The 20,771-nt window shown below is 36.5% G+C and overlaps 1 protein-coding gene across 1 annotated transcript; it reads left to right on the top strand.

Annotated features, from left to right (window-relative positions):
- The first annotated feature begins 1,172 nt into the window (after positions 1–1,172).
- On the top strand, positions 1,173–18,392 carry LOC125871713 (uncharacterized). The gene is made up of 28 exons (XM_049552359.1): positions 1,173–1,620; positions 2,506–2,665; positions 4,101–4,193; positions 4,273–4,387; positions 4,504–4,672; positions 4,801–4,975; positions 5,155–5,280; positions 5,438–5,953; positions 6,122–6,733; positions 6,849–6,917; positions 7,446–7,562; positions 7,649–7,894; positions 11,297–11,344; positions 11,437–11,574; positions 12,654–12,800; positions 12,911–12,973; positions 13,094–13,201; positions 13,288–13,371; positions 13,814–13,861; positions 14,577–14,651; positions 14,895–14,990; positions 15,078–15,158; positions 15,269–15,340; positions 15,871–15,915; positions 15,983–16,066; positions 17,339–17,442; positions 17,518–17,675; positions 17,787–18,392. Exons 1-27 carry the CDS (start codon positions 1,406–1,408, stop codon positions 17,660–17,662), a joined length of 3,951 nt encoding a protein of 1,316 aa, XP_049408316.1. The 5' UTR covers positions 1,173–1,405; the 3' UTR covers positions 17,663–17,675; positions 17,787–18,392.
- The last annotated feature ends 2,379 nt before the right edge of the window (positions 18,393–20,771 follow it).

Consider the following 20,771-nt stretch of genomic DNA (forward strand, 5'->3'; position numbering starts at 1 on the left):
ATAAATAGAGAAATTGTTGTTCCTCTACTAATACAATAACTATTAATATTATACATTATACAAACAATTTCAAATGTATAATTGTTTATATTGTATGTATAGTGAAATATTGCTATTTTATACATTTAGTTTGGATATTAAACATAGTGACTATACACAACTATATAAACAAACAAATACAAGTCATAAATCAACACAGAAAATATCAGAATAATATACAAAAGTAACATATACAAAATAATGATTATACAAATACCTCATCATGCTCCAATGAGCTAGAAACAACCACTTCATTTCTTTTTGCATTGTCACTTGTATAATTAGTTGTTTTTTCTTTCCTTTTTTTTACTTGACCTAACAGTAGACTGATCTTTCTTACCTCCCTCCACAATTCTGATGTCAGATTGCTTCGATTTTGCACTAATTTCCTCCAATCTGATTAGGTCATTTTTCAATTTGGATCCGAGCTCTTGCATTGCGTTGGATATTTGACATTGAACTTGCAACCTCCTCAAAATCCTGAGTTAGACCCAAGAAAAACGATGGTTGTTCAACAATATTTTTGTCATGCAAGTGTATACCTCTTGTCAATCTTTTAGATGGAGACTGTGCATCCATTGCATGAATGAAAACTCTGTATGGATGATGAATTGATATGAAAAATAGCTTGAAAAACTAAAAAAAAAATAGACAAAATTTTAAATTAATCGATTGAGATAAGTTTTGGCGGTACCTGAAATTTTTAAAATCGCAATTGGGAACGTGGTGGTGAAGATTTGAATTTTCAAACTGATTTTGGGGAGAAAATTTAGGAGAAATTAAAGGAAATTGGAGATATAAACGAGATGAAGAGAATTGTATAAAAGGAATAATGTTAGTTTTTTATGTTTTTATTTATACAAATTCGTGGGGCCCATTAATAGCAAATTGATCGAGACCTTGCTCGTCAAAGGAAATAAATGAAACAATAGCTAATTTATTTATTTTAAATTAATAGTTTGCCATTATGTACAATTTCCCCTAAAATTTATAATGCCAAAGTATAATGAAAACATATAATAATAAATATATATAAAAATTAATTTTATAATAAATTATATACATTTGCCCCTTTTTTGTCTTTCTCTAAAAAGTCCAGAGGTGAAAAAGGAGCTTTTCTAATTTATTATACTATGTACTTCAGTAATTTATAAAAATCCTGCGCGGCTTTGAATACACTTCGTAACAGTAGCCGGAACAAATCTTCCGGTAGAGGAAAATTCCAGCGAGTGCTATACAAATTACAGAAGCATCCGTTTCTCCGGCAACTGTCGCTTTTCCAAATTCATTGCTTTTCACAAGCATATGATAAAGCACAGCAAGTTGAAGCTCAGAGAAAACTAGGGTTCCACTTTTGCCTTCAGCAATGGTGGGAATGATGTCTCCGATTTCCAGAGAAAGGATAACGAGTTTACTCAATGCTGCCAAGTTCGCTTCCGACGTTCCATCGAAGCTTCATAGCTTGCGCCGGCTCAAAGATGAGCTCTCTGGCGCTGGCGGTCCTTTGCTCAAAGAATTCCTCCCTACTCTCATCGACCTCGTTTCCGATCGGTTTAGTCCAGTTCGTAAATTAACCATTCAGTACGTTTCCATTACTCGCTGTCTTTCTCTGCAATTGAATACATGTAATTCTGATTTGTTGTCCATTTTACAGTCCTGCAACTATTAGATTATGCGAATAATTAGAAAACTGCAAGTTATTGAATAAATGAGCGCAAATAGAGTGAGGATTTATATGCAAACCCCAGCTAGCTTGGGTAGTCCATGGAGATTGGAGCAATTGTTGAGTATGTGAAAAACATATGACCCTGTTGATTCTTTTTTTAAATGTGAAAACCTAGAAATATGCCACTGTGGAATGCTCCAATAAAAGCTTTATTACTTGATGAAAAAGAAGAAGCTCCAATAAAAGCAATCGAAGTGGAAATGTTTTACTTTGGTGCTGGGGGATTCAAATGAAGGTGCCATTCTTTAGCTGTTAGTTATTGAGGCAAAGCAACACTCAGTGGAATGCTCTATGGTCTTTTACTTGCTGCATTGGAATTTTGATAAATTTCAAGTCAAAGTAACTTGTAGCATTGGTGGCTTACCTACTGTAGAATTTTAAATTAAATTTTGGTTATTGGTCATGTCTGTTAAGCCTTTCAAGACATCAAGAGATGCCCTTTACACTGCCAGCATAATTGTTTCATGAGCTTACCTATATCTCATATAAACACTCTTCCATAGCATGAAATTTCCGTACCAATTTGGTCCTTATATTTCAACTGAACGCCTTTTCATTCTATACGTGGCATGCTCTCTTGGATGCTGTCTAACCCATTACAGTTTCAGAACTGAATACTGAAATCATCTGCCCTACAAGCATAAGCAGGCTTCTATCTTTAAAGCATGTTTTGCAATCCACTAGATTTCTCAACTCCATATCATGAGGAGGAAAATTAAAAAGATGCGTTATTTGTTCAGGATGGTTGGTTGTATTGGATTCGAACATGGAGAATTGTTACCTGATATCATACCTGTGTTGATCTCTGCCTTGAAGGATGATACCCCAGCTGTTGCTCGACAAGCAATCACTTGTGGAATTGGTATATTTCGGTGTACTCTAGTCAAAGTTGCAATCCAGGTAGTTGACTATTTCAGATATGAAATCTGAACATCAAATATGTGTCATTTTCTTTTGACCAGGTTTCAGATCGTTAGAGATCAATTATCTGCAACTTTAGCTTATTGGATCCGCCATTATCATGCTCACATAAGCAATTTATTGTGTACTTCCACAGTTACATCTCTAACCAAATAACTTGATTGTTAATTGTCTGCCTTTCTGTTGGAATAGCAATGGGATCTAACCTTCCGTCCTGGAATTCAAATATGCCATGATTGCTATTACTCACTGTCACAAAAGAATGACATGGTTTGATGTGCAAAGGTCAAGCTGTCAAATTTACGCATTTATCAATCCACTGACTTTTTCAGGAATAAAATTTGTATATTCAAGGAGTACTGGATATTATACTTAAGAATCTATCAAAAAAGAACCTTGATAATATACTATAGATCTCACTTTATACAAATTAGAAATATTAAGTTGTAATACTTACCAGATATGGTATATGTTTCAAAGCATTATTCAAGATCCTTGGGTGGTGCCTGAGCATACTGCTGACCTACTAAACTGTTGGATGAGAAGAGGGGAGAGTAAAACACAGAAAGAAATGGTGGAATCTAGTTCCATCTTGCATATGGTGGTCAATTTGGAAGGAAAGAAACAATAGGTTCTTTAAGAATATTACTAACCCAATGCGGAAAGTTAAAGAAAACTGCATTAATACTCTATATTTTTGGTGTAAAGAAGAGGGTATATATGAAGTAGATCAGGTAGTAGATTTCCTAGGCTCTTTGTAATCATGACTACTTGGCCTTTGAATTTTATTTTTTATTTTTGTTTGGTTGCCAGCATACCCTCATTGCTGATGAATACAACTTTACCATTCTCAAAAAAAATACTTACCCTTCAAAAAAATATAAGTTATATAAAAGAAATTTAGTCGACCAAAAGCTGTTGATTTATGATAGTAATAATGTCAAAAATAAAATTTGGGGAGTACATCATGTGTTAAAATTTGTAATAAAGCAGCAGGCTACTTTATGATCATTACGGCATTACCTTGACTAAAAATGCAGTTTTGAGACATTGTGATCACAGATGCTTTTATTTTTGTATAAATCGAACTTAGTTCCGTCCACTATTTTTCTTCCTTTTCATTTATAAAATATCTTATCCATATAAATATCATATAACATTCATCTTTAGAGTAAAATTATCTATGAATAGTTTTTTCAATTGCAAACTGCATCATGAGAATGAAAACCATTTCCCAATGTTCTTCCAATGAGTATTGCTGTTATATCATTACTGCATACTTCATTACATTTTTGATGATTTGATATTTTTTTGTTAATTGGAGTAGTAAAAATGCATATTTTCTCTAGTCTCATATCCTGTACTTTGCACACTGATATATTCTTGAACTTTTGAATCCCTATCTCAATAATAGGGCTTGTTTTCAAGTCAATTGGATGGTTCTCTTGAATCAGCATGGGCCTTGATGCTGAAGTTTAGGGAGGAGATATACACAATGGCATTTCAGGTATGTAGTTTTGTTGAAACCATTTCATACATTCATCTACCTTCTCTTTGGGATCTAACTCTCCAAACACGACGATAAGCCTGCAAGTGATGGAAGAAAATTGCTTGCGCTGAAGTTTGTGGAATCTGTCGTGCTACTTTACACACCTGATCCTAGTGTCGGTTCGGAGCCACCACCTGCTTTGGACATTAAAGGTATTAAATGCTTTTTGAAAGTGAAGTGAGTAAATAACTTGTGATATCTTCTAAAGTAAGTTGTTTGTGCTTTATGATTGTTGTTTAACCAAATTGGTATCTTATTATTTTTTTAGGGAAGTTTGAACAATTCAATGTATCGTGGCTTCGCGGAGGTCATCCAGTTCTAGATATTGGGGATTTGTCTTTTAAAGCAAGCCAAAGTTTGGGTTTATTGCTTGATCAGCTTAGATCTCCTGCAGTGAAGTCAATTACTAACTTGATGATCATTGTTGTGATTAAATGGTGATGATCTATCTTTCTTTCTTAATGGGCTTGCATTGTGGAGACCCATTATTTTTTATACTACAACTTCTATATAATTTGTTGCTTTTACCTTTTCTGATGAAGTATCTTGTTCCGTTTATCCACAGTCTTTCAGAAATTGCGACTAAAAGGCCAGCTTTTTACGGTCGTATTCTGCCAGTTCTACTTAGCCTGAGTCCTTCAAGCTCCGACGGCAATAAGATGCATGTTTCTGGGGTATACCGTGCTTTGAAGATAGCCTTCATTTCTTGCTTGCATTGTACACACCCAGGAGCTGCACCGGTAATTAGTTTCATTTTTCCTAATTAGAATCCAATATGCTTCTGTACTTATTTTGATTGGCCAAATAGTATGGCCCTTGCTGGGTTTGATCATAATGACTCTGCATCACAGAAATGTTTCGTTGGCTCAAACCTTGACTATGAACTTTTTTCTTTTTCTTTTTTTTTTGGGTTTTGAAGTGGCGGGATCGACTAGAAGGTGCACTCCGAGAAAAGAGAGCAGGGGTTCAGGCAGAACCAGTTGTAAGCCAAGATTCCCAGAATAATGGGGACACAGAGTTGAAGGATGTTTCATCGATCTTAGAGGTTCCTGCTTTTTCAGTTTCCCTCTTGATTTATTATCAATGGAAAGCAATGCATCATACCAGCAGATGCTTTTAAGCTCGTAGTCCTCAAAGATTAGTTTGTTTTTTAGTGGAAACTTTGAAGTTCATAGTCCTCAAAATTGCTTAATTTCTTTTAGGATTCAAAGCCTTCAATTAAATCATCTGCTGGGACAAAGAGATCAGGGGTGGAGCACAATGCTGAACTGATAGATGATAATCTCTCTAAGAAGCGCATGCGATCGGTGCCTATTGTCTCCAAGGCACCAAAGCAAGAGCCAAGTGGGAACCAGGAGAGAGTTTCAGCTGGGGGTTCCACAACAACCAGATCTGATGGAGATAATGTTAATTTGCAACCACTTGTTGCAATGTTTGGTACATTAGTTGCCCAGGGTGAAAAGGCTGCAGCGTCTTTAGATATTTTAATCTCTAGCATATCAGCTGACTTGCTAGCTGATGTTGTGCTGGCTAATATGAGAAATCTACCTTCAAATCAGCCAAAAGTTGTTGATGATGAAGAGCCACCTCTGAAGCCAGAGATCGAATCTGATTTTAGACGATTATCATTACTGTTGACAGACACTATTTCCCAGTCCAGTATGTTAGCAGAAAAAGATGAGAGAGCTGATCAAAGTTTGGTCTCGATCGAGCCAGAGGTCTACAATGCATTTTCTAATTCCTCAATATATTTTCCTTATCTTTTCCACTTTCTAGGGAGCACATAAGTAAAAGCCCTTGTCGGACGTTCTAATTGGTTTATGTAGCTCTCTGCTTAAGCTCTTAATTTTGTTACTCATGGGCTTCTTTTTTAAACATGTTTTCAGCTGCAAAAAATTAAAGGGGGAGAAGAGCACCTCGATCCTGTCACTACTAATGTTACATCTGATGCCCTAAATTGTGCAAGCGAAGAAGCACCAGAATATGTAACTGAGCTTCTTTCTTCTACACAGAGTACCCCTCTACTAATCGAAAATGATGTCTCATCCTTGCAATGTGATGTCGCTGACATTGAGAAAACTGAGGATTCCATACCTGGTCTAGATTCTGTAGCTCTCAAAGATGAAGCATCAGAGCTTGTATCTGTTTCAGCTGGTCCAACTGAAGTTGAAGATGGTACTCAAGATCAAGGGTCTAGTGTAGTTAGGTCATCTTTGGAAGTAGTTCCATCAAATTCAACTGATAGGTCGGAGGAGCTTAGTCCAAAAGCAGCTGTAACAGATGTAACCAGCATGAACTCATCAACAGCTACTTCTATTGGGCTTTCTCCGCAGTTGCTTCTACCCAAAATATCTGCTCCAGTCATCAACCTCTCTGAAGAAGAGAAGGACAATTTACAGAAGTCAGCTTTCACTCGTGTCATTGATGCTTACAAGCAAATCGCAATTGCTGGAGGTTCTCAAGTCCGGTTTTCTCTTCTTGCCTATTTAGGTGTTGAGGTATTTGCTCAGGGATTATTACCAATGCATATATATATATATATATATATATATATTATGAATGCAAAAGACATTTTAACTGTACTATAATTTTCTTTTCTTTTCTAAACTGCAGTTTCCTTCGGAGCTAAACCCTTGGAAATTTCTACAAACACATATATTGTCCGATTATATGAATCATGAGGTAATTGACTATCATGTTATTTACTTTTTGATAAGGAATATCCTGTTATTTGCTTTGCATGGTATAGTGTTAATTAGTAAAATTAATGAGGGAGTCAATAGAAAGTTGAAAAGCATGGTGAAATGCTCTAGAGATTAATGACTTTATTATAAGTTGGAGTTTCTAGGTGTAATCATGCAAGAGAATGAGATATAATATATGCAGATGTAACATAGATCTAAACTATGACGATTGAGATGAAGGAATATGAGTGTTATACGACAGAAAGACACCTAATATAGCATGTGGATTGTTGTCTCAGTACATGTCTGTCTCTAGGCATAGCATGTTGATTGTTGTCTTCTGCCTAACCTTCTAATTATCTCTCTTTTGTGGATCCTCTTCTGATATTTCATGGCAAAAATATCTCAGCAGCATAAGTAGACAGTAATTGTAGTATTTTTCTTAGTTCAGTTCTGTACCTTTTGATTAAGTCATATTTATACCTTTTAATTGTGTTAGTGTTGACTAATCATTGGATGTCTTTAGGGGCACGAGTTGACATTGCGTGTCCTCTACAGGTTGTATGGACATGCAGAAGAAGACCAGGATTTCTTTTCTTCAACAGCTGCAGCATCCGTATATGAAACATTTCTACTTACAGTGGTATGTATACGTTCCTCCTTCCTGGTGCACTTTTTTTGGATTAGGTAAATGCTTTGCATTCTTTTGATTTCCTGTATATTTTGTAGGCAGAAACACTTAGAGATTCTTTTCCAGCTTCTGACAAATCTCTAAGTAGATTGCTTGGTGAAGCTCCTCACTTACCAAATTCTACTCTCAAGTTGTTAGAGAGCTTCTGTTGTCCTGGTAGTTGTGAAAAGGATGAGAAGGAGTTGCATAGTGGAGATCGAGTCACTCAAGGCCTCAGTACTGTGTGGAACCTGATTATGCTGAGACCTCTAATGAGAGATGCTTGTCTCAAAATTGCTTTACAGGTTTGCTGTCAGTGTACTGTGTGTGATCTGCATCTTTTATTTGACAAAAGTCATACTCCTTTCTTTCCAATACTGTGACGTAGATTGTCTGGACACGAAGAGGTCATTTGGTAGGGTGTATAAGAATAGTACTGAATAAGGTGTATTAGTAGGGTTGGGATTAGTAATGCGGACATTATTTTTCATAGACTATTTGATTTGTCATATTAAATGAATAGGGTGCATTAGAATAGGTTGTTTGGTAGGGTGTATAAGAATAGTACTGAATAAGGTGTATTAGGAGGGTTGGGATTAGTAATTGGTGACATTATTTTTCATAGACTATTTGATTTGTTGTATTAAATGAATAGTGTGTATTTGAATAGGAATAGTACCCCGTATTGTTAATGCCATCTTTTACTATGTATGTATAAGAATAATACGGAATAGGGTGTAAAACTAGCACATAAGTTGAAAACACTACCAAACAAGGGATTAAATAATACCAAAGCTAATACATGTACCATTTTCTCTAATACTTCCTACCAAACGACCCCAAAGTTTTAAGGAAGAAAGTAAGACTTTTGAAACTTATGGTCTTAAACATGCCATAACATTTTTGTGATTATATAAACTTCATTAAGGGTAAAATGGGAAATTCAAAGGTAATTGTTTTCAAATATAGAAATGTGTCATTGTTTTTGGGATGTACTAATCTGGAATGGAGGGAGTACCTGTCCTGTTCTGAAATGCTGCATATCTGCACCTTCTCCTATATTGCTTGGTCAACCATCAGAACAGAGAATCGATTAGTTGTTGATAGGTTAAAAGAATATAACTCTTGAGATTTACAGAGCTGAGACAATACAATTTTGCAGTTTGGCACTTTGTGTGATCTGCTATTTGTCAAAGAAGACACTACCCCTCTGATTAGCGGGTCTTTCGTGTAGGCATAGACAAACATAAACTGTGTAATTTAAATTGCTTTCTTGCCTGCGCAACTACTTCCTTCAATGTGGTGAGGAACTTGAATTTTCTTCTACAAGATGGGTGAGCAGGTTAAGTTATATTGATAGCATAACTCCTTCATGATCAGCATTTTGATAGTCCTTGAAGGAAGTGCTAGTTTAAACTAGGATCTTCTGTCACTGGGAAGAATTTGAAATTAGTTCTTTCTTTTCTGCATTGTTGACATGATCATCAATCAAAATTTTTTCTCTTTCCATTTCTATGGTCTCTCAAAAGATTCTCCGCCGTCAAACTCACTCCTTTTGATGGGAGTAACACACACACACACACTCAAGTAACTGAATTCAGTTGAGGCCTTTGTACAATGATGAAGAAGGTGCATCCAAATTGTCTAAACGAGTGTGAATATTGGTTTTACTGTGAATTAGCAAAGCTTTAATTATTTATACCTTAAGTTAGGGAGGTGGTAATAGGAGAAAATAAGTAAGCTGGCAAAACAGTGAAATAGGGTAAAGACTCGAACCTAGTTAATTTATCAAAAACAATTCCCATCAAGTTTTGACAAGAGATAACATGATGAAAGAGAAATGGAGATACTATATTGATTAATTAATCAACATAAGTCACAAGGATAGGTACCTTGGCTACTCTAGAATAAGGTCCGCTAAGGACTTGCCGATTAAGGGCCCAAGGTGTGGCCTAGTGGTCAATGAAATGAAAGAAAATCATTGAGACATGAGTTCAAATCACAGCAAAGACAAAAACCACTAGGCCATTTCTTCGATCTGTTTAAGCCTTGGTGTGTACTGTATACTGAAGTTGGAGGGAGGTAGCAGGTATCTGGTGAAATATTCGAGGTACACGCAAGTTGGTCTGGTCAGACAGCTGCCATTTGTGTTAAAAAGGAATAAGGTCTGCTGAAGTAGAAGATTCTCTGAAGATTATGATGATTAAGAGCTTGTGGTCCAGATGATACTTCATAAGATTTGGAAGTTTTCTGAAGAGGTTGAAGTAGTATGACTAACCATGCTATTCAATGTTTAAGGAATGAAAAGAATGCCAAACAAGTAGAGATACTGTATCTTGGTTCTGATATATATGATCAAACAAGGTAATCAAAGCTGTGTGTAACTTATGTTCATAGAACGAAATGAGTAAAGTCTATAATCTTTATATGAGCTTGTCCCACCTTTAGAATGTTTTTTTTTTAAGTTGGTGTTGCTTAGCATGGAGCAAGAGATGATGTCCGTTAGCTGATGTCTGGAAGATTGGCTCCAATGTTGTAGAACCTTGTGTACTCGTCAATCAAAATCTCATTGATGCTAATAAGGACATTAGGACAATAGGGGTCATCAATCACAAGGCACAGATTATAGATTACAGAAGATAGACCGCAACATGAAGGCAAAGGAACATTACTGTTGTGTGTTTACTGGATATTATGGAATGAAAAGATATGAGATCACTTTATTTTGCTTCAGTTTCCAAAAAAGGAAAGAATAGGAGATTGCTTCAGAAGAAAATAGGAGATTGCTTCAATTCCCCGTCAGAGACAAAACACTAGGTGATTTCTTCACTGCAACAGCAGGTGCGAGGTGTGCGCAAGCTGGCCCAGACACCACATTTATCCCAAAAAAAAAAAAAAGTAAATAGGAGATCATTTCAGATGGAGGATCATGGAAATATCTTGTTTGTTTAGAGGAAGGATTCCTTTTTTGTGTGTAGGTAATTGCACGAATTTGATTGATGATCATGGGGTGGCCCAGTGGTTTGGGCTTGGGACTTCCATGTTGGAGGTCTCAAGTTCGAAACCCCTTGCCAGCAAAAGCAAGGGGTTTGCCTTCTGGGTCGAGCTCGTCGCACCGGGCTTGCCTAGTGCGGGTTACCTATCCTATGTGGTTTGCGAGCTATTGCATAGGAGCGGGGGTTTTACCCTGTGCGCACCCAAAGGGTAACGGCTGCAGGTTTCCCTTGTTATAAAAAAAAAAGGAGGTCATTTCTCTTTTTCATTTTTTGTGTAAAGAACTGTTAGTAGATGATGCAGAATCATTACTAGACTTTTTTGCTTCTTTGTAAGTTTTGTCAGGGGTTGTATTTGTCAATATGATATACCAGGCCTCTTTTGGGTGCTGATGAATATAACAAGTTACCAATTTCAAAAAAAGAAAAAAGAAAAAGAAAAGTTAGTGTGTTTTTAGCAATGAGTTATGACTGCTGTGAGTGCAACAATTCTTTGCAGCATCATGGTTACTGCCTTTGTGGTCCCTTCATATGAATTTCAATGGAGGATTCTGTGTGTCATCATCTTCTCAATTGAGAAATCCATTTCATTTAAGGTGATGGGGTCAGATGAAATCCTTTCTGTGTTCTGTTGGTAAATGTGAAATCTTCTACAGATAGAATTCTAATTCACATCACCATATTCTGACCTCTTATCTTCTTTTGATTGCAAAGAGTGCTGTTCATCACTTGGAAGAGGTGCGCATGAAGGCAATACGGCTGGTATCTCATACATAACTTGGCTGTCAAGTGAATCAGATTAGTTTATGATTGTTGCAGTTCTTTCAACAGCTATTTGATGTTACTTTTTGCAGGTTGCCAACAAGCTTTATCCTCTGACATCCATCTCTCAACAAATAGAACTCTTTGCCAATGAAATGTTGATGTCAGTTTCAACTGTTGATCATAAAGCAGACTCAAATGGTGATGGATCTGATCCTGCATTGCAGAAGGTGTTAATTCTCATTATGAAAACTGAGTCTTGTCAACTTTAGTTTCGATTTCTGTTTCTTTTGGTGTCTGTTGCTTTTGCGCATCTTGGTCACTTGGTGGTGGGTTTTGGTGGGGGCACAACAGTCACTTCTTGTATGTTAATAATCATCATCTGAGCTTATAGTGTTAATTTTAGTTGCGCGGAATCTTCACTTTTGATGCCGCACCCGTGTCGGATTCTTCAAAATTACCGTACTTTTGGTGAATCCGACACGCACCTGTTGACTGTTTTGAAGAGTCCGAGCAACATAGGTGTTAGTGCACCTTTCTGACTTTCAGAATATTCTCAGAAAATATGTCAACATATTATTGCCTGAAAGCAATTCTCTCATTATATTTGTATTGCTACACCCTACACATGCTTTAGTCTCTGCTTTAAAGATGCTGTTCAAGGATTCTGCTAAACTGATTTATTTTGCAAAAGATTAACTGCCTTTGTGCTTAAAAAGCTGACTACTCTATCCAAAACCAAAAAAAATGAGGGGATGAAACATATCCGCAGATGTGTGCACAAACAAGGAGGCAGAAGCTAAATTGTTTAGATTCTATTTATTGGAGAATCGGCAAATTCCCTTACAATTGCTGGAGGTGATTTGGTGCAGTAATTTTTTGTTTCCAGTCAAAAATTTAATATAGTAAGCTATACCAAGTGACTATGATAAATGCACATTAGACTTACTGTCTAAGTGTGTGTATTACTTTGTTTTTTTTTGGATGGGGTTAGATAATAAGCGGGAATTCGGTTGGTTGCTTCTGTACTCATTGTTAATTGATTGCTGCTATATTTTTTTTTTGGTTTGTATAAGAAAAGAAATGAGCAAGGAAACTCATCTGAATATGTTAACCCCCAACCTTGGGAATTTGAGGGAAATAACCAGGAAGAAAGCCAAAAAGTGAGATTAGAAATAAAGAGATAGAAAAGATACTCATGTATGCCTGTCGAGCATGTCTTCTCGAGTTCATAACTTGCAGTGTCAAAATAATTGTTTTTTCTAGCTCTCTTTCATGCAGCTACCTAATGCTCTTTTTTCTTTTTCAGGATTCTGGTTCTGAAAAGTCCTCGGAAGAAGGACCATCATTTTCTATCTCTAACCCTCTTCAGTCATCCACTTCTGGAAGCAAATCACCATTTTCTATTGCTGAGGGTCAGCGACGCATATCGCTCTATTTTGCACTGTGTACTAAGGTTTCTTCCACTTAGTTTGACTATTCTTGCTTGTCATTGAACCTGTTGTTTAATTAGACTTTGTTCATACATCTGTAACCTAATAAATACGTGTCTATGTTGCTGAGCAGAAGCACTCACTCTTTGGCCAAATATTTGTTGTATATAGTGGTGCATCCGAGGCTGTACAGCAGGTTTGCTTTAAAACCTGGACTTTCTGCTAGGATTGTGTTCACAGCTTCATTCGTCATTCCTTACACTGTTTCACCTTAATTTAATTTTTAACATACTGAGAGCTGGTAAGTGTTATGCAGGCAATACATCAACAAATCCATATGCTAGTTCGGACAATTGGTTCTTCATCTGAGTTACTTGAGATAATATCAGATCCACATAGTGGAAGTGAAAAACTATTGATACAGGTCTTGATGCACTTTATTGTTCAGTTAATGCTAGCTTGGAAACAAAAATACACTCTTAACATACTTATTTTTGTTCATGACTCAAGGTTTTGCAAACGTTGACTGAAGGGATAGTTCCTTCCTTACAGTTGATAACTACCATCAGGAAGCTATATGAGACTAAAGTAAAGGTATCAAATATGATCATTTTGTTATTGATAATGACTTCTATTGTTGGACTGATAAATGAGGTATCTACAATAAACCCTTGAACTTGATCTCCTCCAAGCTTTTCTTAAAAGCATTGAGTTGGGTCAACATGCCCATCACCTTGCGTTCAAGGGTGAACATGTGCTCCTTGTGGCCCTCTTCCACGTTCATGTTCCTTTAATATTATATAAAAGTTGTAGGACGGTATGTTGAGTGGTGTCAATGCTGCTTCTTGATAAATCTGTTCTAGTAAAATTTCCAAGTTTAGTATTAGCAGTTTACTGTGTATCTTAAGGGCCGTTTGGTTGGAGGGACTAATATAAACATCAGCATTTCTCATGTACCTTAGAAGATTTCTATTTCTGTCCAAAAGCTTAGGTTATGATATGATTAATTATTTTGATTTGCTTTCGTGCTTCACAGGATGTTGAGCTCCTTATTATGATACTTCCTTTCCTGTCAAAAGATGAGGTACTCATCTTTTCTTCTCTATTGCCTATTTTGTATAATTTTCTTCTCTTGTTACTTACATCCTCTGTGCATTCGCTGCTATGTCACTTCTCCCTTTAACTTAGTTTTTGCTCAAGGAGGTGATTATACATGCACAGACTGGGAAGTAATGACTGTAATAAGTAATATAATTCGAGTGGTTTGTGCACAGGGACCACCAAAAGTTGTGATGGGGTGGTAAGCATCCCAAGTGGTTTGTGCACAGGGACCACCAAAGGCTGTGATCGGGTGGTAAGTAAAAGGTTGTGATGGGGTGGTAAGTACCCCTCCATCCTTAATCAAAGTGGTCTCTGCACAAGAGTAGTTATTTCAATAGGGATGTTCTCTGTTTGTTGAAGTGCAAAAGAAGCTCCTTGAAAAAACTGTGGGAGTGTTAGAACTTAGAATGTTCTTCTTTGCTGAAGCTTCTTTGTGTTTTTCCTTTGTTTTGACTTTATTTTCTTGGCTCTATGTCATTCACTACTTCTTGTTTTTATGCCTTACTTGAGCCGAGGGCTATCAGAAACCATCTCTCTACCTTCATAGGTAGGGGCAGGGTTGTGTACACACTACCTTCCCCAGACCCTGCTTGTGGGATTACACGTGTATGTTGTTGTATGTCATTCATGTGTTTCTATGTTTTTGTTTTACTTTCATCTTTCTTTGAGCTAAGTTTCCTGCATTCCTTCTTCCTCAGGTTTTACTTCTTTTTCCACATGTAGTGAATGCTCCATTGGATAAATTCCAATGCGCTCTCCTTCGTATTCTACAGGTATTTTACATGCTTCTATGAACAATATCTCTTTCAGGGCTGTTATTTGTGGTCTCTTTACTTTCCATCTTTTAGTCTGTCAGTTTCTTCCTTTGAGGGAAAGGAGGCGATTTATCTGCATTATTCTTCTCTGTTAAAAATATGAATCTCTATTCTTTATAAAAGAGTTAGAAACAAAAACTAAAGTTCCGAAGCAAATTCATTTGATCCTTTGACCTAGGTTTGAAAATGTTTGTTACACAGGGATCAACTCACTCAGGTCCAGTGCTAACTCCTACTGAAGCATTAATTGCTATCCATAGGATTGATCCTGAAAGAGAAGGCATTCCATTAAAGAAGGTAGATTTTCTTTACCATCTTTGATTCCGTAACTCTCCCAAATTTTGTTAAACTTTTGCCACTTGGAGGTAATATTGACTTTTGCAGGTCACAGATGCATGCAATGCTTGTTTTGAGCAGAGAGAGATATTCACGCAGCAAGTTCTTGCAAAGGTCTTGAACCAATTGGTATAGCTCCTTCTATACTCATTACTAATTCATTTCCAGCTTCAACCCTTCATTAAATCTGAAATCCATATTAACCTGAAAGAACAAATATTTAATTTTTCTGGGGACAGGTTGAACAGATTCCTCTTCCTTTGTTGTTCATGCGGACAGTATTACAAGCTATTGGTGCTTTTCCATCTCTGGTAAGATAGATGTTTCACTCATCGTATCTTTCACTACAGTGATAAGTGCATGCATAATGAGTCGAATGATGATTAGCTGCATTAAGTGATTAAACCAGCTTTTGAACCTCGTTATAGCCCCTAAACCAGAACAATCCTCGTATCTGTGCTTATGCTACATTGCTAGGAGGAAAGATTCTACGGTCAAACCTTAGCACAGTTGAAGAGTCAATCTATATTCTTCAGAAGAGTCTTATTTACTTCTGTATCTGTGCTTTAGTGAGGTAGATTAAATGTTTCTTTGGTCTAGTAATTCCTAACCCCGTGTCTCCTTATGTACCATTTTGCTTATCTTGCTTTTACATCTTTCAGGCTAGTAATATTTCTTCCTGCTAACACTAGAGCATCATAAAGTCTTTTGCACATAAGTTGAACAGGGAAATTGAACAAATGCAGGCTCCTTCCTGATAATACTAGTGCCTTTTTTTCTCTTTCTTCTTTATGTTTCATTACTTGTATGTGTCTGAGTTCCCTTATTAATGTTGTCCCAGGTGGATTTCATTATGGAGATCCTCTCTCGTCTTGTTAGCAAGCAGGTATGTATTGCCTGTACTTTGCGAGCTATATCAATGCATACTCAACTCTGACATGTTTGTCGTCCAGATATGGAAATATCCAAAGCTGTGGGTAGGATTTGTGAAGTGTGCCCTTTTGACCCGGCCACAATCTTTTGGAGTGCTTCTTCAGGTATGCCTTAGATGTAAGAAGCTAACTATGTTTATCCTTCAGCTATCCTACCATCATCCAATTTACGTTATAAGTGTTGGAATGATTAGAAACTTGGAAATTATGCTCTGCTTCATCTGGCAGTGCTGCATGCTTCTGAAAATAATAATAAATCATAATATAATGACATTCACCAGGTTTAATTATTCAAAGGCTCGTACCTACCTGCTATAAACAAAAAAACATGTTCCACAATAAACAGACTTTAAGGATATCCACTAGTGTCGCACCTAAAGGGTAGCGGCTGCGGGTTTCCCTTGTCATCAAAAAAGAAGAAGGATATCCACTAGTGCATTTGTTTGTTTATCCTAGCATAACGGATATGGGTACGTAATTTAAACGTACTCTTTTATCATCATGCTCAATGAGACAGTTTCAAGTGAAATTGAGTTAGAAAATACCGAGCCCTCAAAAATTAAGGTATAAATTGATGCTGTATGTTAGAACTGACACTATTCTAGACATGTATGCAGATTGCAGGCTAGCCACTAATTGATCAGGTAGTTTTGAGACAGTTTAAAGTTTTAACAATAAATATATGAAGGGTGCAACTACCGAGATTCTGTTCTAGCACAAACTTTTAGCAGATGTATTATGTTCTAACATGCAACTTGGTGCCTTTTCAGTTGTTTACACTTTCAACCTTTCTAACCTCAGTACTCTTCATAAGTACTGTTTCCTTAAATGCTCCAGCACTAAAAAATTTGTAAATTTTTAATATGAAAATTGAGGCAAGCTAGTAATCATGTTACTGATTTGTCTTTGTAATTCCGTATGAAATGGGTCGTTCCTCATTGTTTCTGTTGGTTGAAGAAAACATGGGCAAACGTTGCTCTGACTTGTCAGTTGTTTGTAGAGTGGGTGGTGGATGGGCTCATGGTAGATTTGGTTTTCAGCACCAATTTGTTGAAAGTTGTTTGTTTTGCTTTGAATTGAGTCATCACTTTTTGCTATTGGTGCAGTTCTGAGTATGTAGATGACCCTATAGCTATTATAGATATTCTAGGTTCTTTGTTAGATGATGTAGGATCTAGTTTAGATTTGTTGAGTATACTCAACAGTATGTAGCTCCATGATGTAAGTTTGGGATCCCAGCCTTTAGTGCTGAAGATTTATACACAAAACTGTTACCTTTGTCAAAAAAAATTGTTTGTTTTGCTTTCTAGGCTGGTAGAACCACAAAGAAGTCAAAACTTAACTTTTTTACCTTCATGACCTTGATGTGTGTTTCAGCTACCTCCAGCTCAGCTTGAAAATGCATTGGGTAGAACGCCTGCTCTCAGAGCTCCTTTAGTTGCACATGCAAGCCAAGCACACATAAAATCTTCACTTCCAAGGTCAGTCTCACATGTATATGTCAAGAGGATTAGTACTCATCTCTATTGATGATATATACATTTGTATTGTTTTAGGTCTGTCTTAACGGTTCTTGGAATTGAATCGGATGCTCAAGTTTCAAGTCAGGCACCTCCCAACCAGTCTCAGACAGGTGATATTGACAATTCTGATAAAGAAGCAGGCACTGAAAAATCCAGGGACTCATCAGTTGTCAGTTAATTTGATGTGTGAGGTATGGGCTTCTCAGGGGTGGTACTTCTCATCATTTCCTACCTTTTGTTTTTGATCCTATTTCCTTTGATACTCCCACTGAAGATAATCTCTTATCCGATTTGATGTGCAGCTTGGTGCTTCACTTGTAGATTGCTGGCATACTATTTGAGTTGCATCCTGAACTCTAGGGAGTCTTGTTCTCCCCTCTAGACAAAGCTCCCGGTTCTATTCTTTCAAGTATCTGGCAGGTTGATGCAAACAGGGTCCTTACAGTGCCTAATGGGAATCAGTTTTGTGGTTCTTTTCTGGCCTTGGAATGAGGTTATCAGAATACCTCAGCCTTACTATGGAGGCTCATCTCTTTTGCAAGTGCATTTTCATGTAGAGGGCAGTCTTGGTCTCTCCCAACCGCAGGTATTGCTGTTGGTAATGAGTAATAGTATGTATTTAAGGAGTATCCTAATCTCTTCCAGAGGGTGCTCAGCTCGACCTTTTGTATTAGCTTTAGGAACTAGGAAGTCACAGGGTGTCTTGATAACTGATAAGTAGGTGCTTATGTTGTATGTTGCCTGTATTCTTCAATAGTCAAGCATTTTAGCAAATTTTAAGAAGGTGGCAATCGTAGAGCGACTGCCTAAAGAAGTTGTTTGTGTGAGATTTTGACATAAAATGCATATTCAGCTGAATGGGAAAGATTAGCCAAGCAGCTAATCTTTCAATATTATATTTTTTTTGTTACATTGCAACTTTCTGGAAGAAGTTGCAGCTAAAAATTATGAACAAGTGTCACATAACTTGTTACAGTTCAATTTTCTCACTTTCTGCCTATCAGTGACAACTTGAAAAATGGAAATCTTCTCTGTGCTAAATGCTGTAACCTTGTCAGTTCGATTTCAAGAAAATGATGCATTCATTTCATTTTCATCAGCTTAAAATATGGATATAAAGTTAAAGAGGGATATGTCACAGTGCAAATGTATTGCTAGTGAAAATCGTTCGAATTGTATTACAGAAGTAACTTACTATGTTGCTCCAGTAAATATGGTATCGGGATTTAGAATGATGTGAGTTAATAAATAGGTGGGTCAATGTTATTCGGACTGAAACTGAAATGGATTAAAAAGTCTCATAATTCAACCTGTCAAATCTTATTAAATTTTGATTTTGGTTGTTTTTTAAAAATAGTTTCTTTAGTATTTACTAAAAGGTCAAAGTCATCTGCTGTCTCTTAAAGTTGTTTGCATTATTCATTTAGACACTTCAATTAGACCTAAGGCTGGGCACCGGACCGGAATGGGACAGTTTGACCGGGTTGTTGACCGGTACCGGGATGAACCGGACCGGAACTACCGGAATGGTGGCTCAGTTCCGTCCCGTCCCATCCCACTATATACCGGGATAGAACCGGGACGGACCGGAATGGAACGGGATGGGATAAACGGGACGGCACATATAGCTATTTCAAAAAATAATTATTTTTTTTGAGTTATTTTGAATTACGAAAATACGAATGTTTTTTTTATTTTTCTAAGTTATATTAGTTTATAGTATTTGAGTTTTAAAATTTATAATAATTTTACTTAAGTTTATTTTAAAGATGTTTTTTTAAATTTTTACGTATGTAAGTTTGTAAGTTAAGTTTAATAAAGTTATTTTTTTTAAGTTTTTGAGCTTATGTAGTTATGTTATAAGTTTTAAAGATTTGAATCTTTTGAAGTTTATAAGTTATTAAGCTATTAAGTTATACTTATAACTTGTAAGTTAAATAACTTAAGTTTGTAATTTTAAAAAATTAAATAAACAAAAAAGAAATGCTAATAAAAGTAAATAATGACAAAAATATTATTTTTTATTTTAATTAAAAATGATTTACCGAGATCGGACCAGTACCGAACCGGACCGGATCGGACCAGAACCGGAATGAATCGGGATGAACCAATACCGGTATACCGGTACCAAATCATGATACCGTTTCGTTCCGTGTACCGGTTCAGTGTATCCCATCCCGTCCCGAATACTACCGTACCGGAACGAACCGGAACGGTACCGGTACAACCCGTTCTGGTGCCCAGCCTTAATTAGACCTAGTACCTATTGAACACCTCTACCACCTCAGATTTGAACCGTATAAGCATTTTTTGCCTACATGGCAAATCGTTTGTGAGTCATGCAAATGGGGCGCGTGAATCCTTTTTTCTCCCATTTTTATGCCTGTATTTAACACCTCCAACGTTACAATTTTAACGTTAATATTGTAACGTTAAAATCCCCAATTCTTCTTCCCCCAAATCCATTTTAGAACCCTAAATCCCCAATTCTCTCTTCTTTCTCTAAATCTCCAAGGTTTCTCTCTTCTAAATCAATTGTCACAAAATTCAGTGAATATCGAGGAAGCCGATATATGTAAGTGTGGTGACTATTGTCAACTGAAAACTTTGAGGACTCCATTGAACCCAGGTCGTCGATTTTTTGAATGCAAAGCATCAAATGTTTGTAACTATTCGAACAAAAAACTACTGTTATTGTATTATTCGAAAAATCAACATATTTTATATTTATTACTGTTATGTGATTTGTAGGAAAATGGTGGATGTAGCTATTTTAGATGGATTGATCCGTCGCCTGAAATTGCTAATGAATTATTTAGATTTGTGTCATCCTTAATGAATAGATTCATAGATGGTGAAAATTCGATTGATCGACTAAAGAGAAAAGTGAAAGAGCTTGAAGAAGAAAGGGATTCTTTGAAATTTCAATTGAATGAAAATGAAGAGAAGATGATGGTATTGTACAAGAAGCTCAAGGAAGTTAAACTCCAAAGGGATTGGGAAAATGTCAAAGTTAATCGACTTGTGATTGTTTTCTTTGTCTGCTAACTATAAAATGGTTCTTTAATATTGTGTAGTTCATAGTAGTTCAAGATTGTTGTACTTAATTGTTTAGTTTTGCAGTAGTTAGGAGGCTATTCTAGATCAATTAGTGTCGTTCTTAGTTGGTCTGTTAAGTTCATATTTTGTATCAAATTGGAAGTTTGAATGTGAATTGATCAATGTCTCTTTTGTATCTTGCCTCTCTTTTGTAGCTTGCCCTGTGTTCTGAAATTAGTTCTGGGATC

Source organism: Solanum stenotomum, chromosome 7 (assembly GCF_019186545.1).
Source record: "Solanum stenotomum isolate F172 chromosome 7, ASM1918654v1, whole genome shotgun sequence".
Classification (NCBI taxonomy): Eukaryota; Viridiplantae; Streptophyta; class Magnoliopsida; order Solanales; family Solanaceae; genus Solanum; species Solanum stenotomum.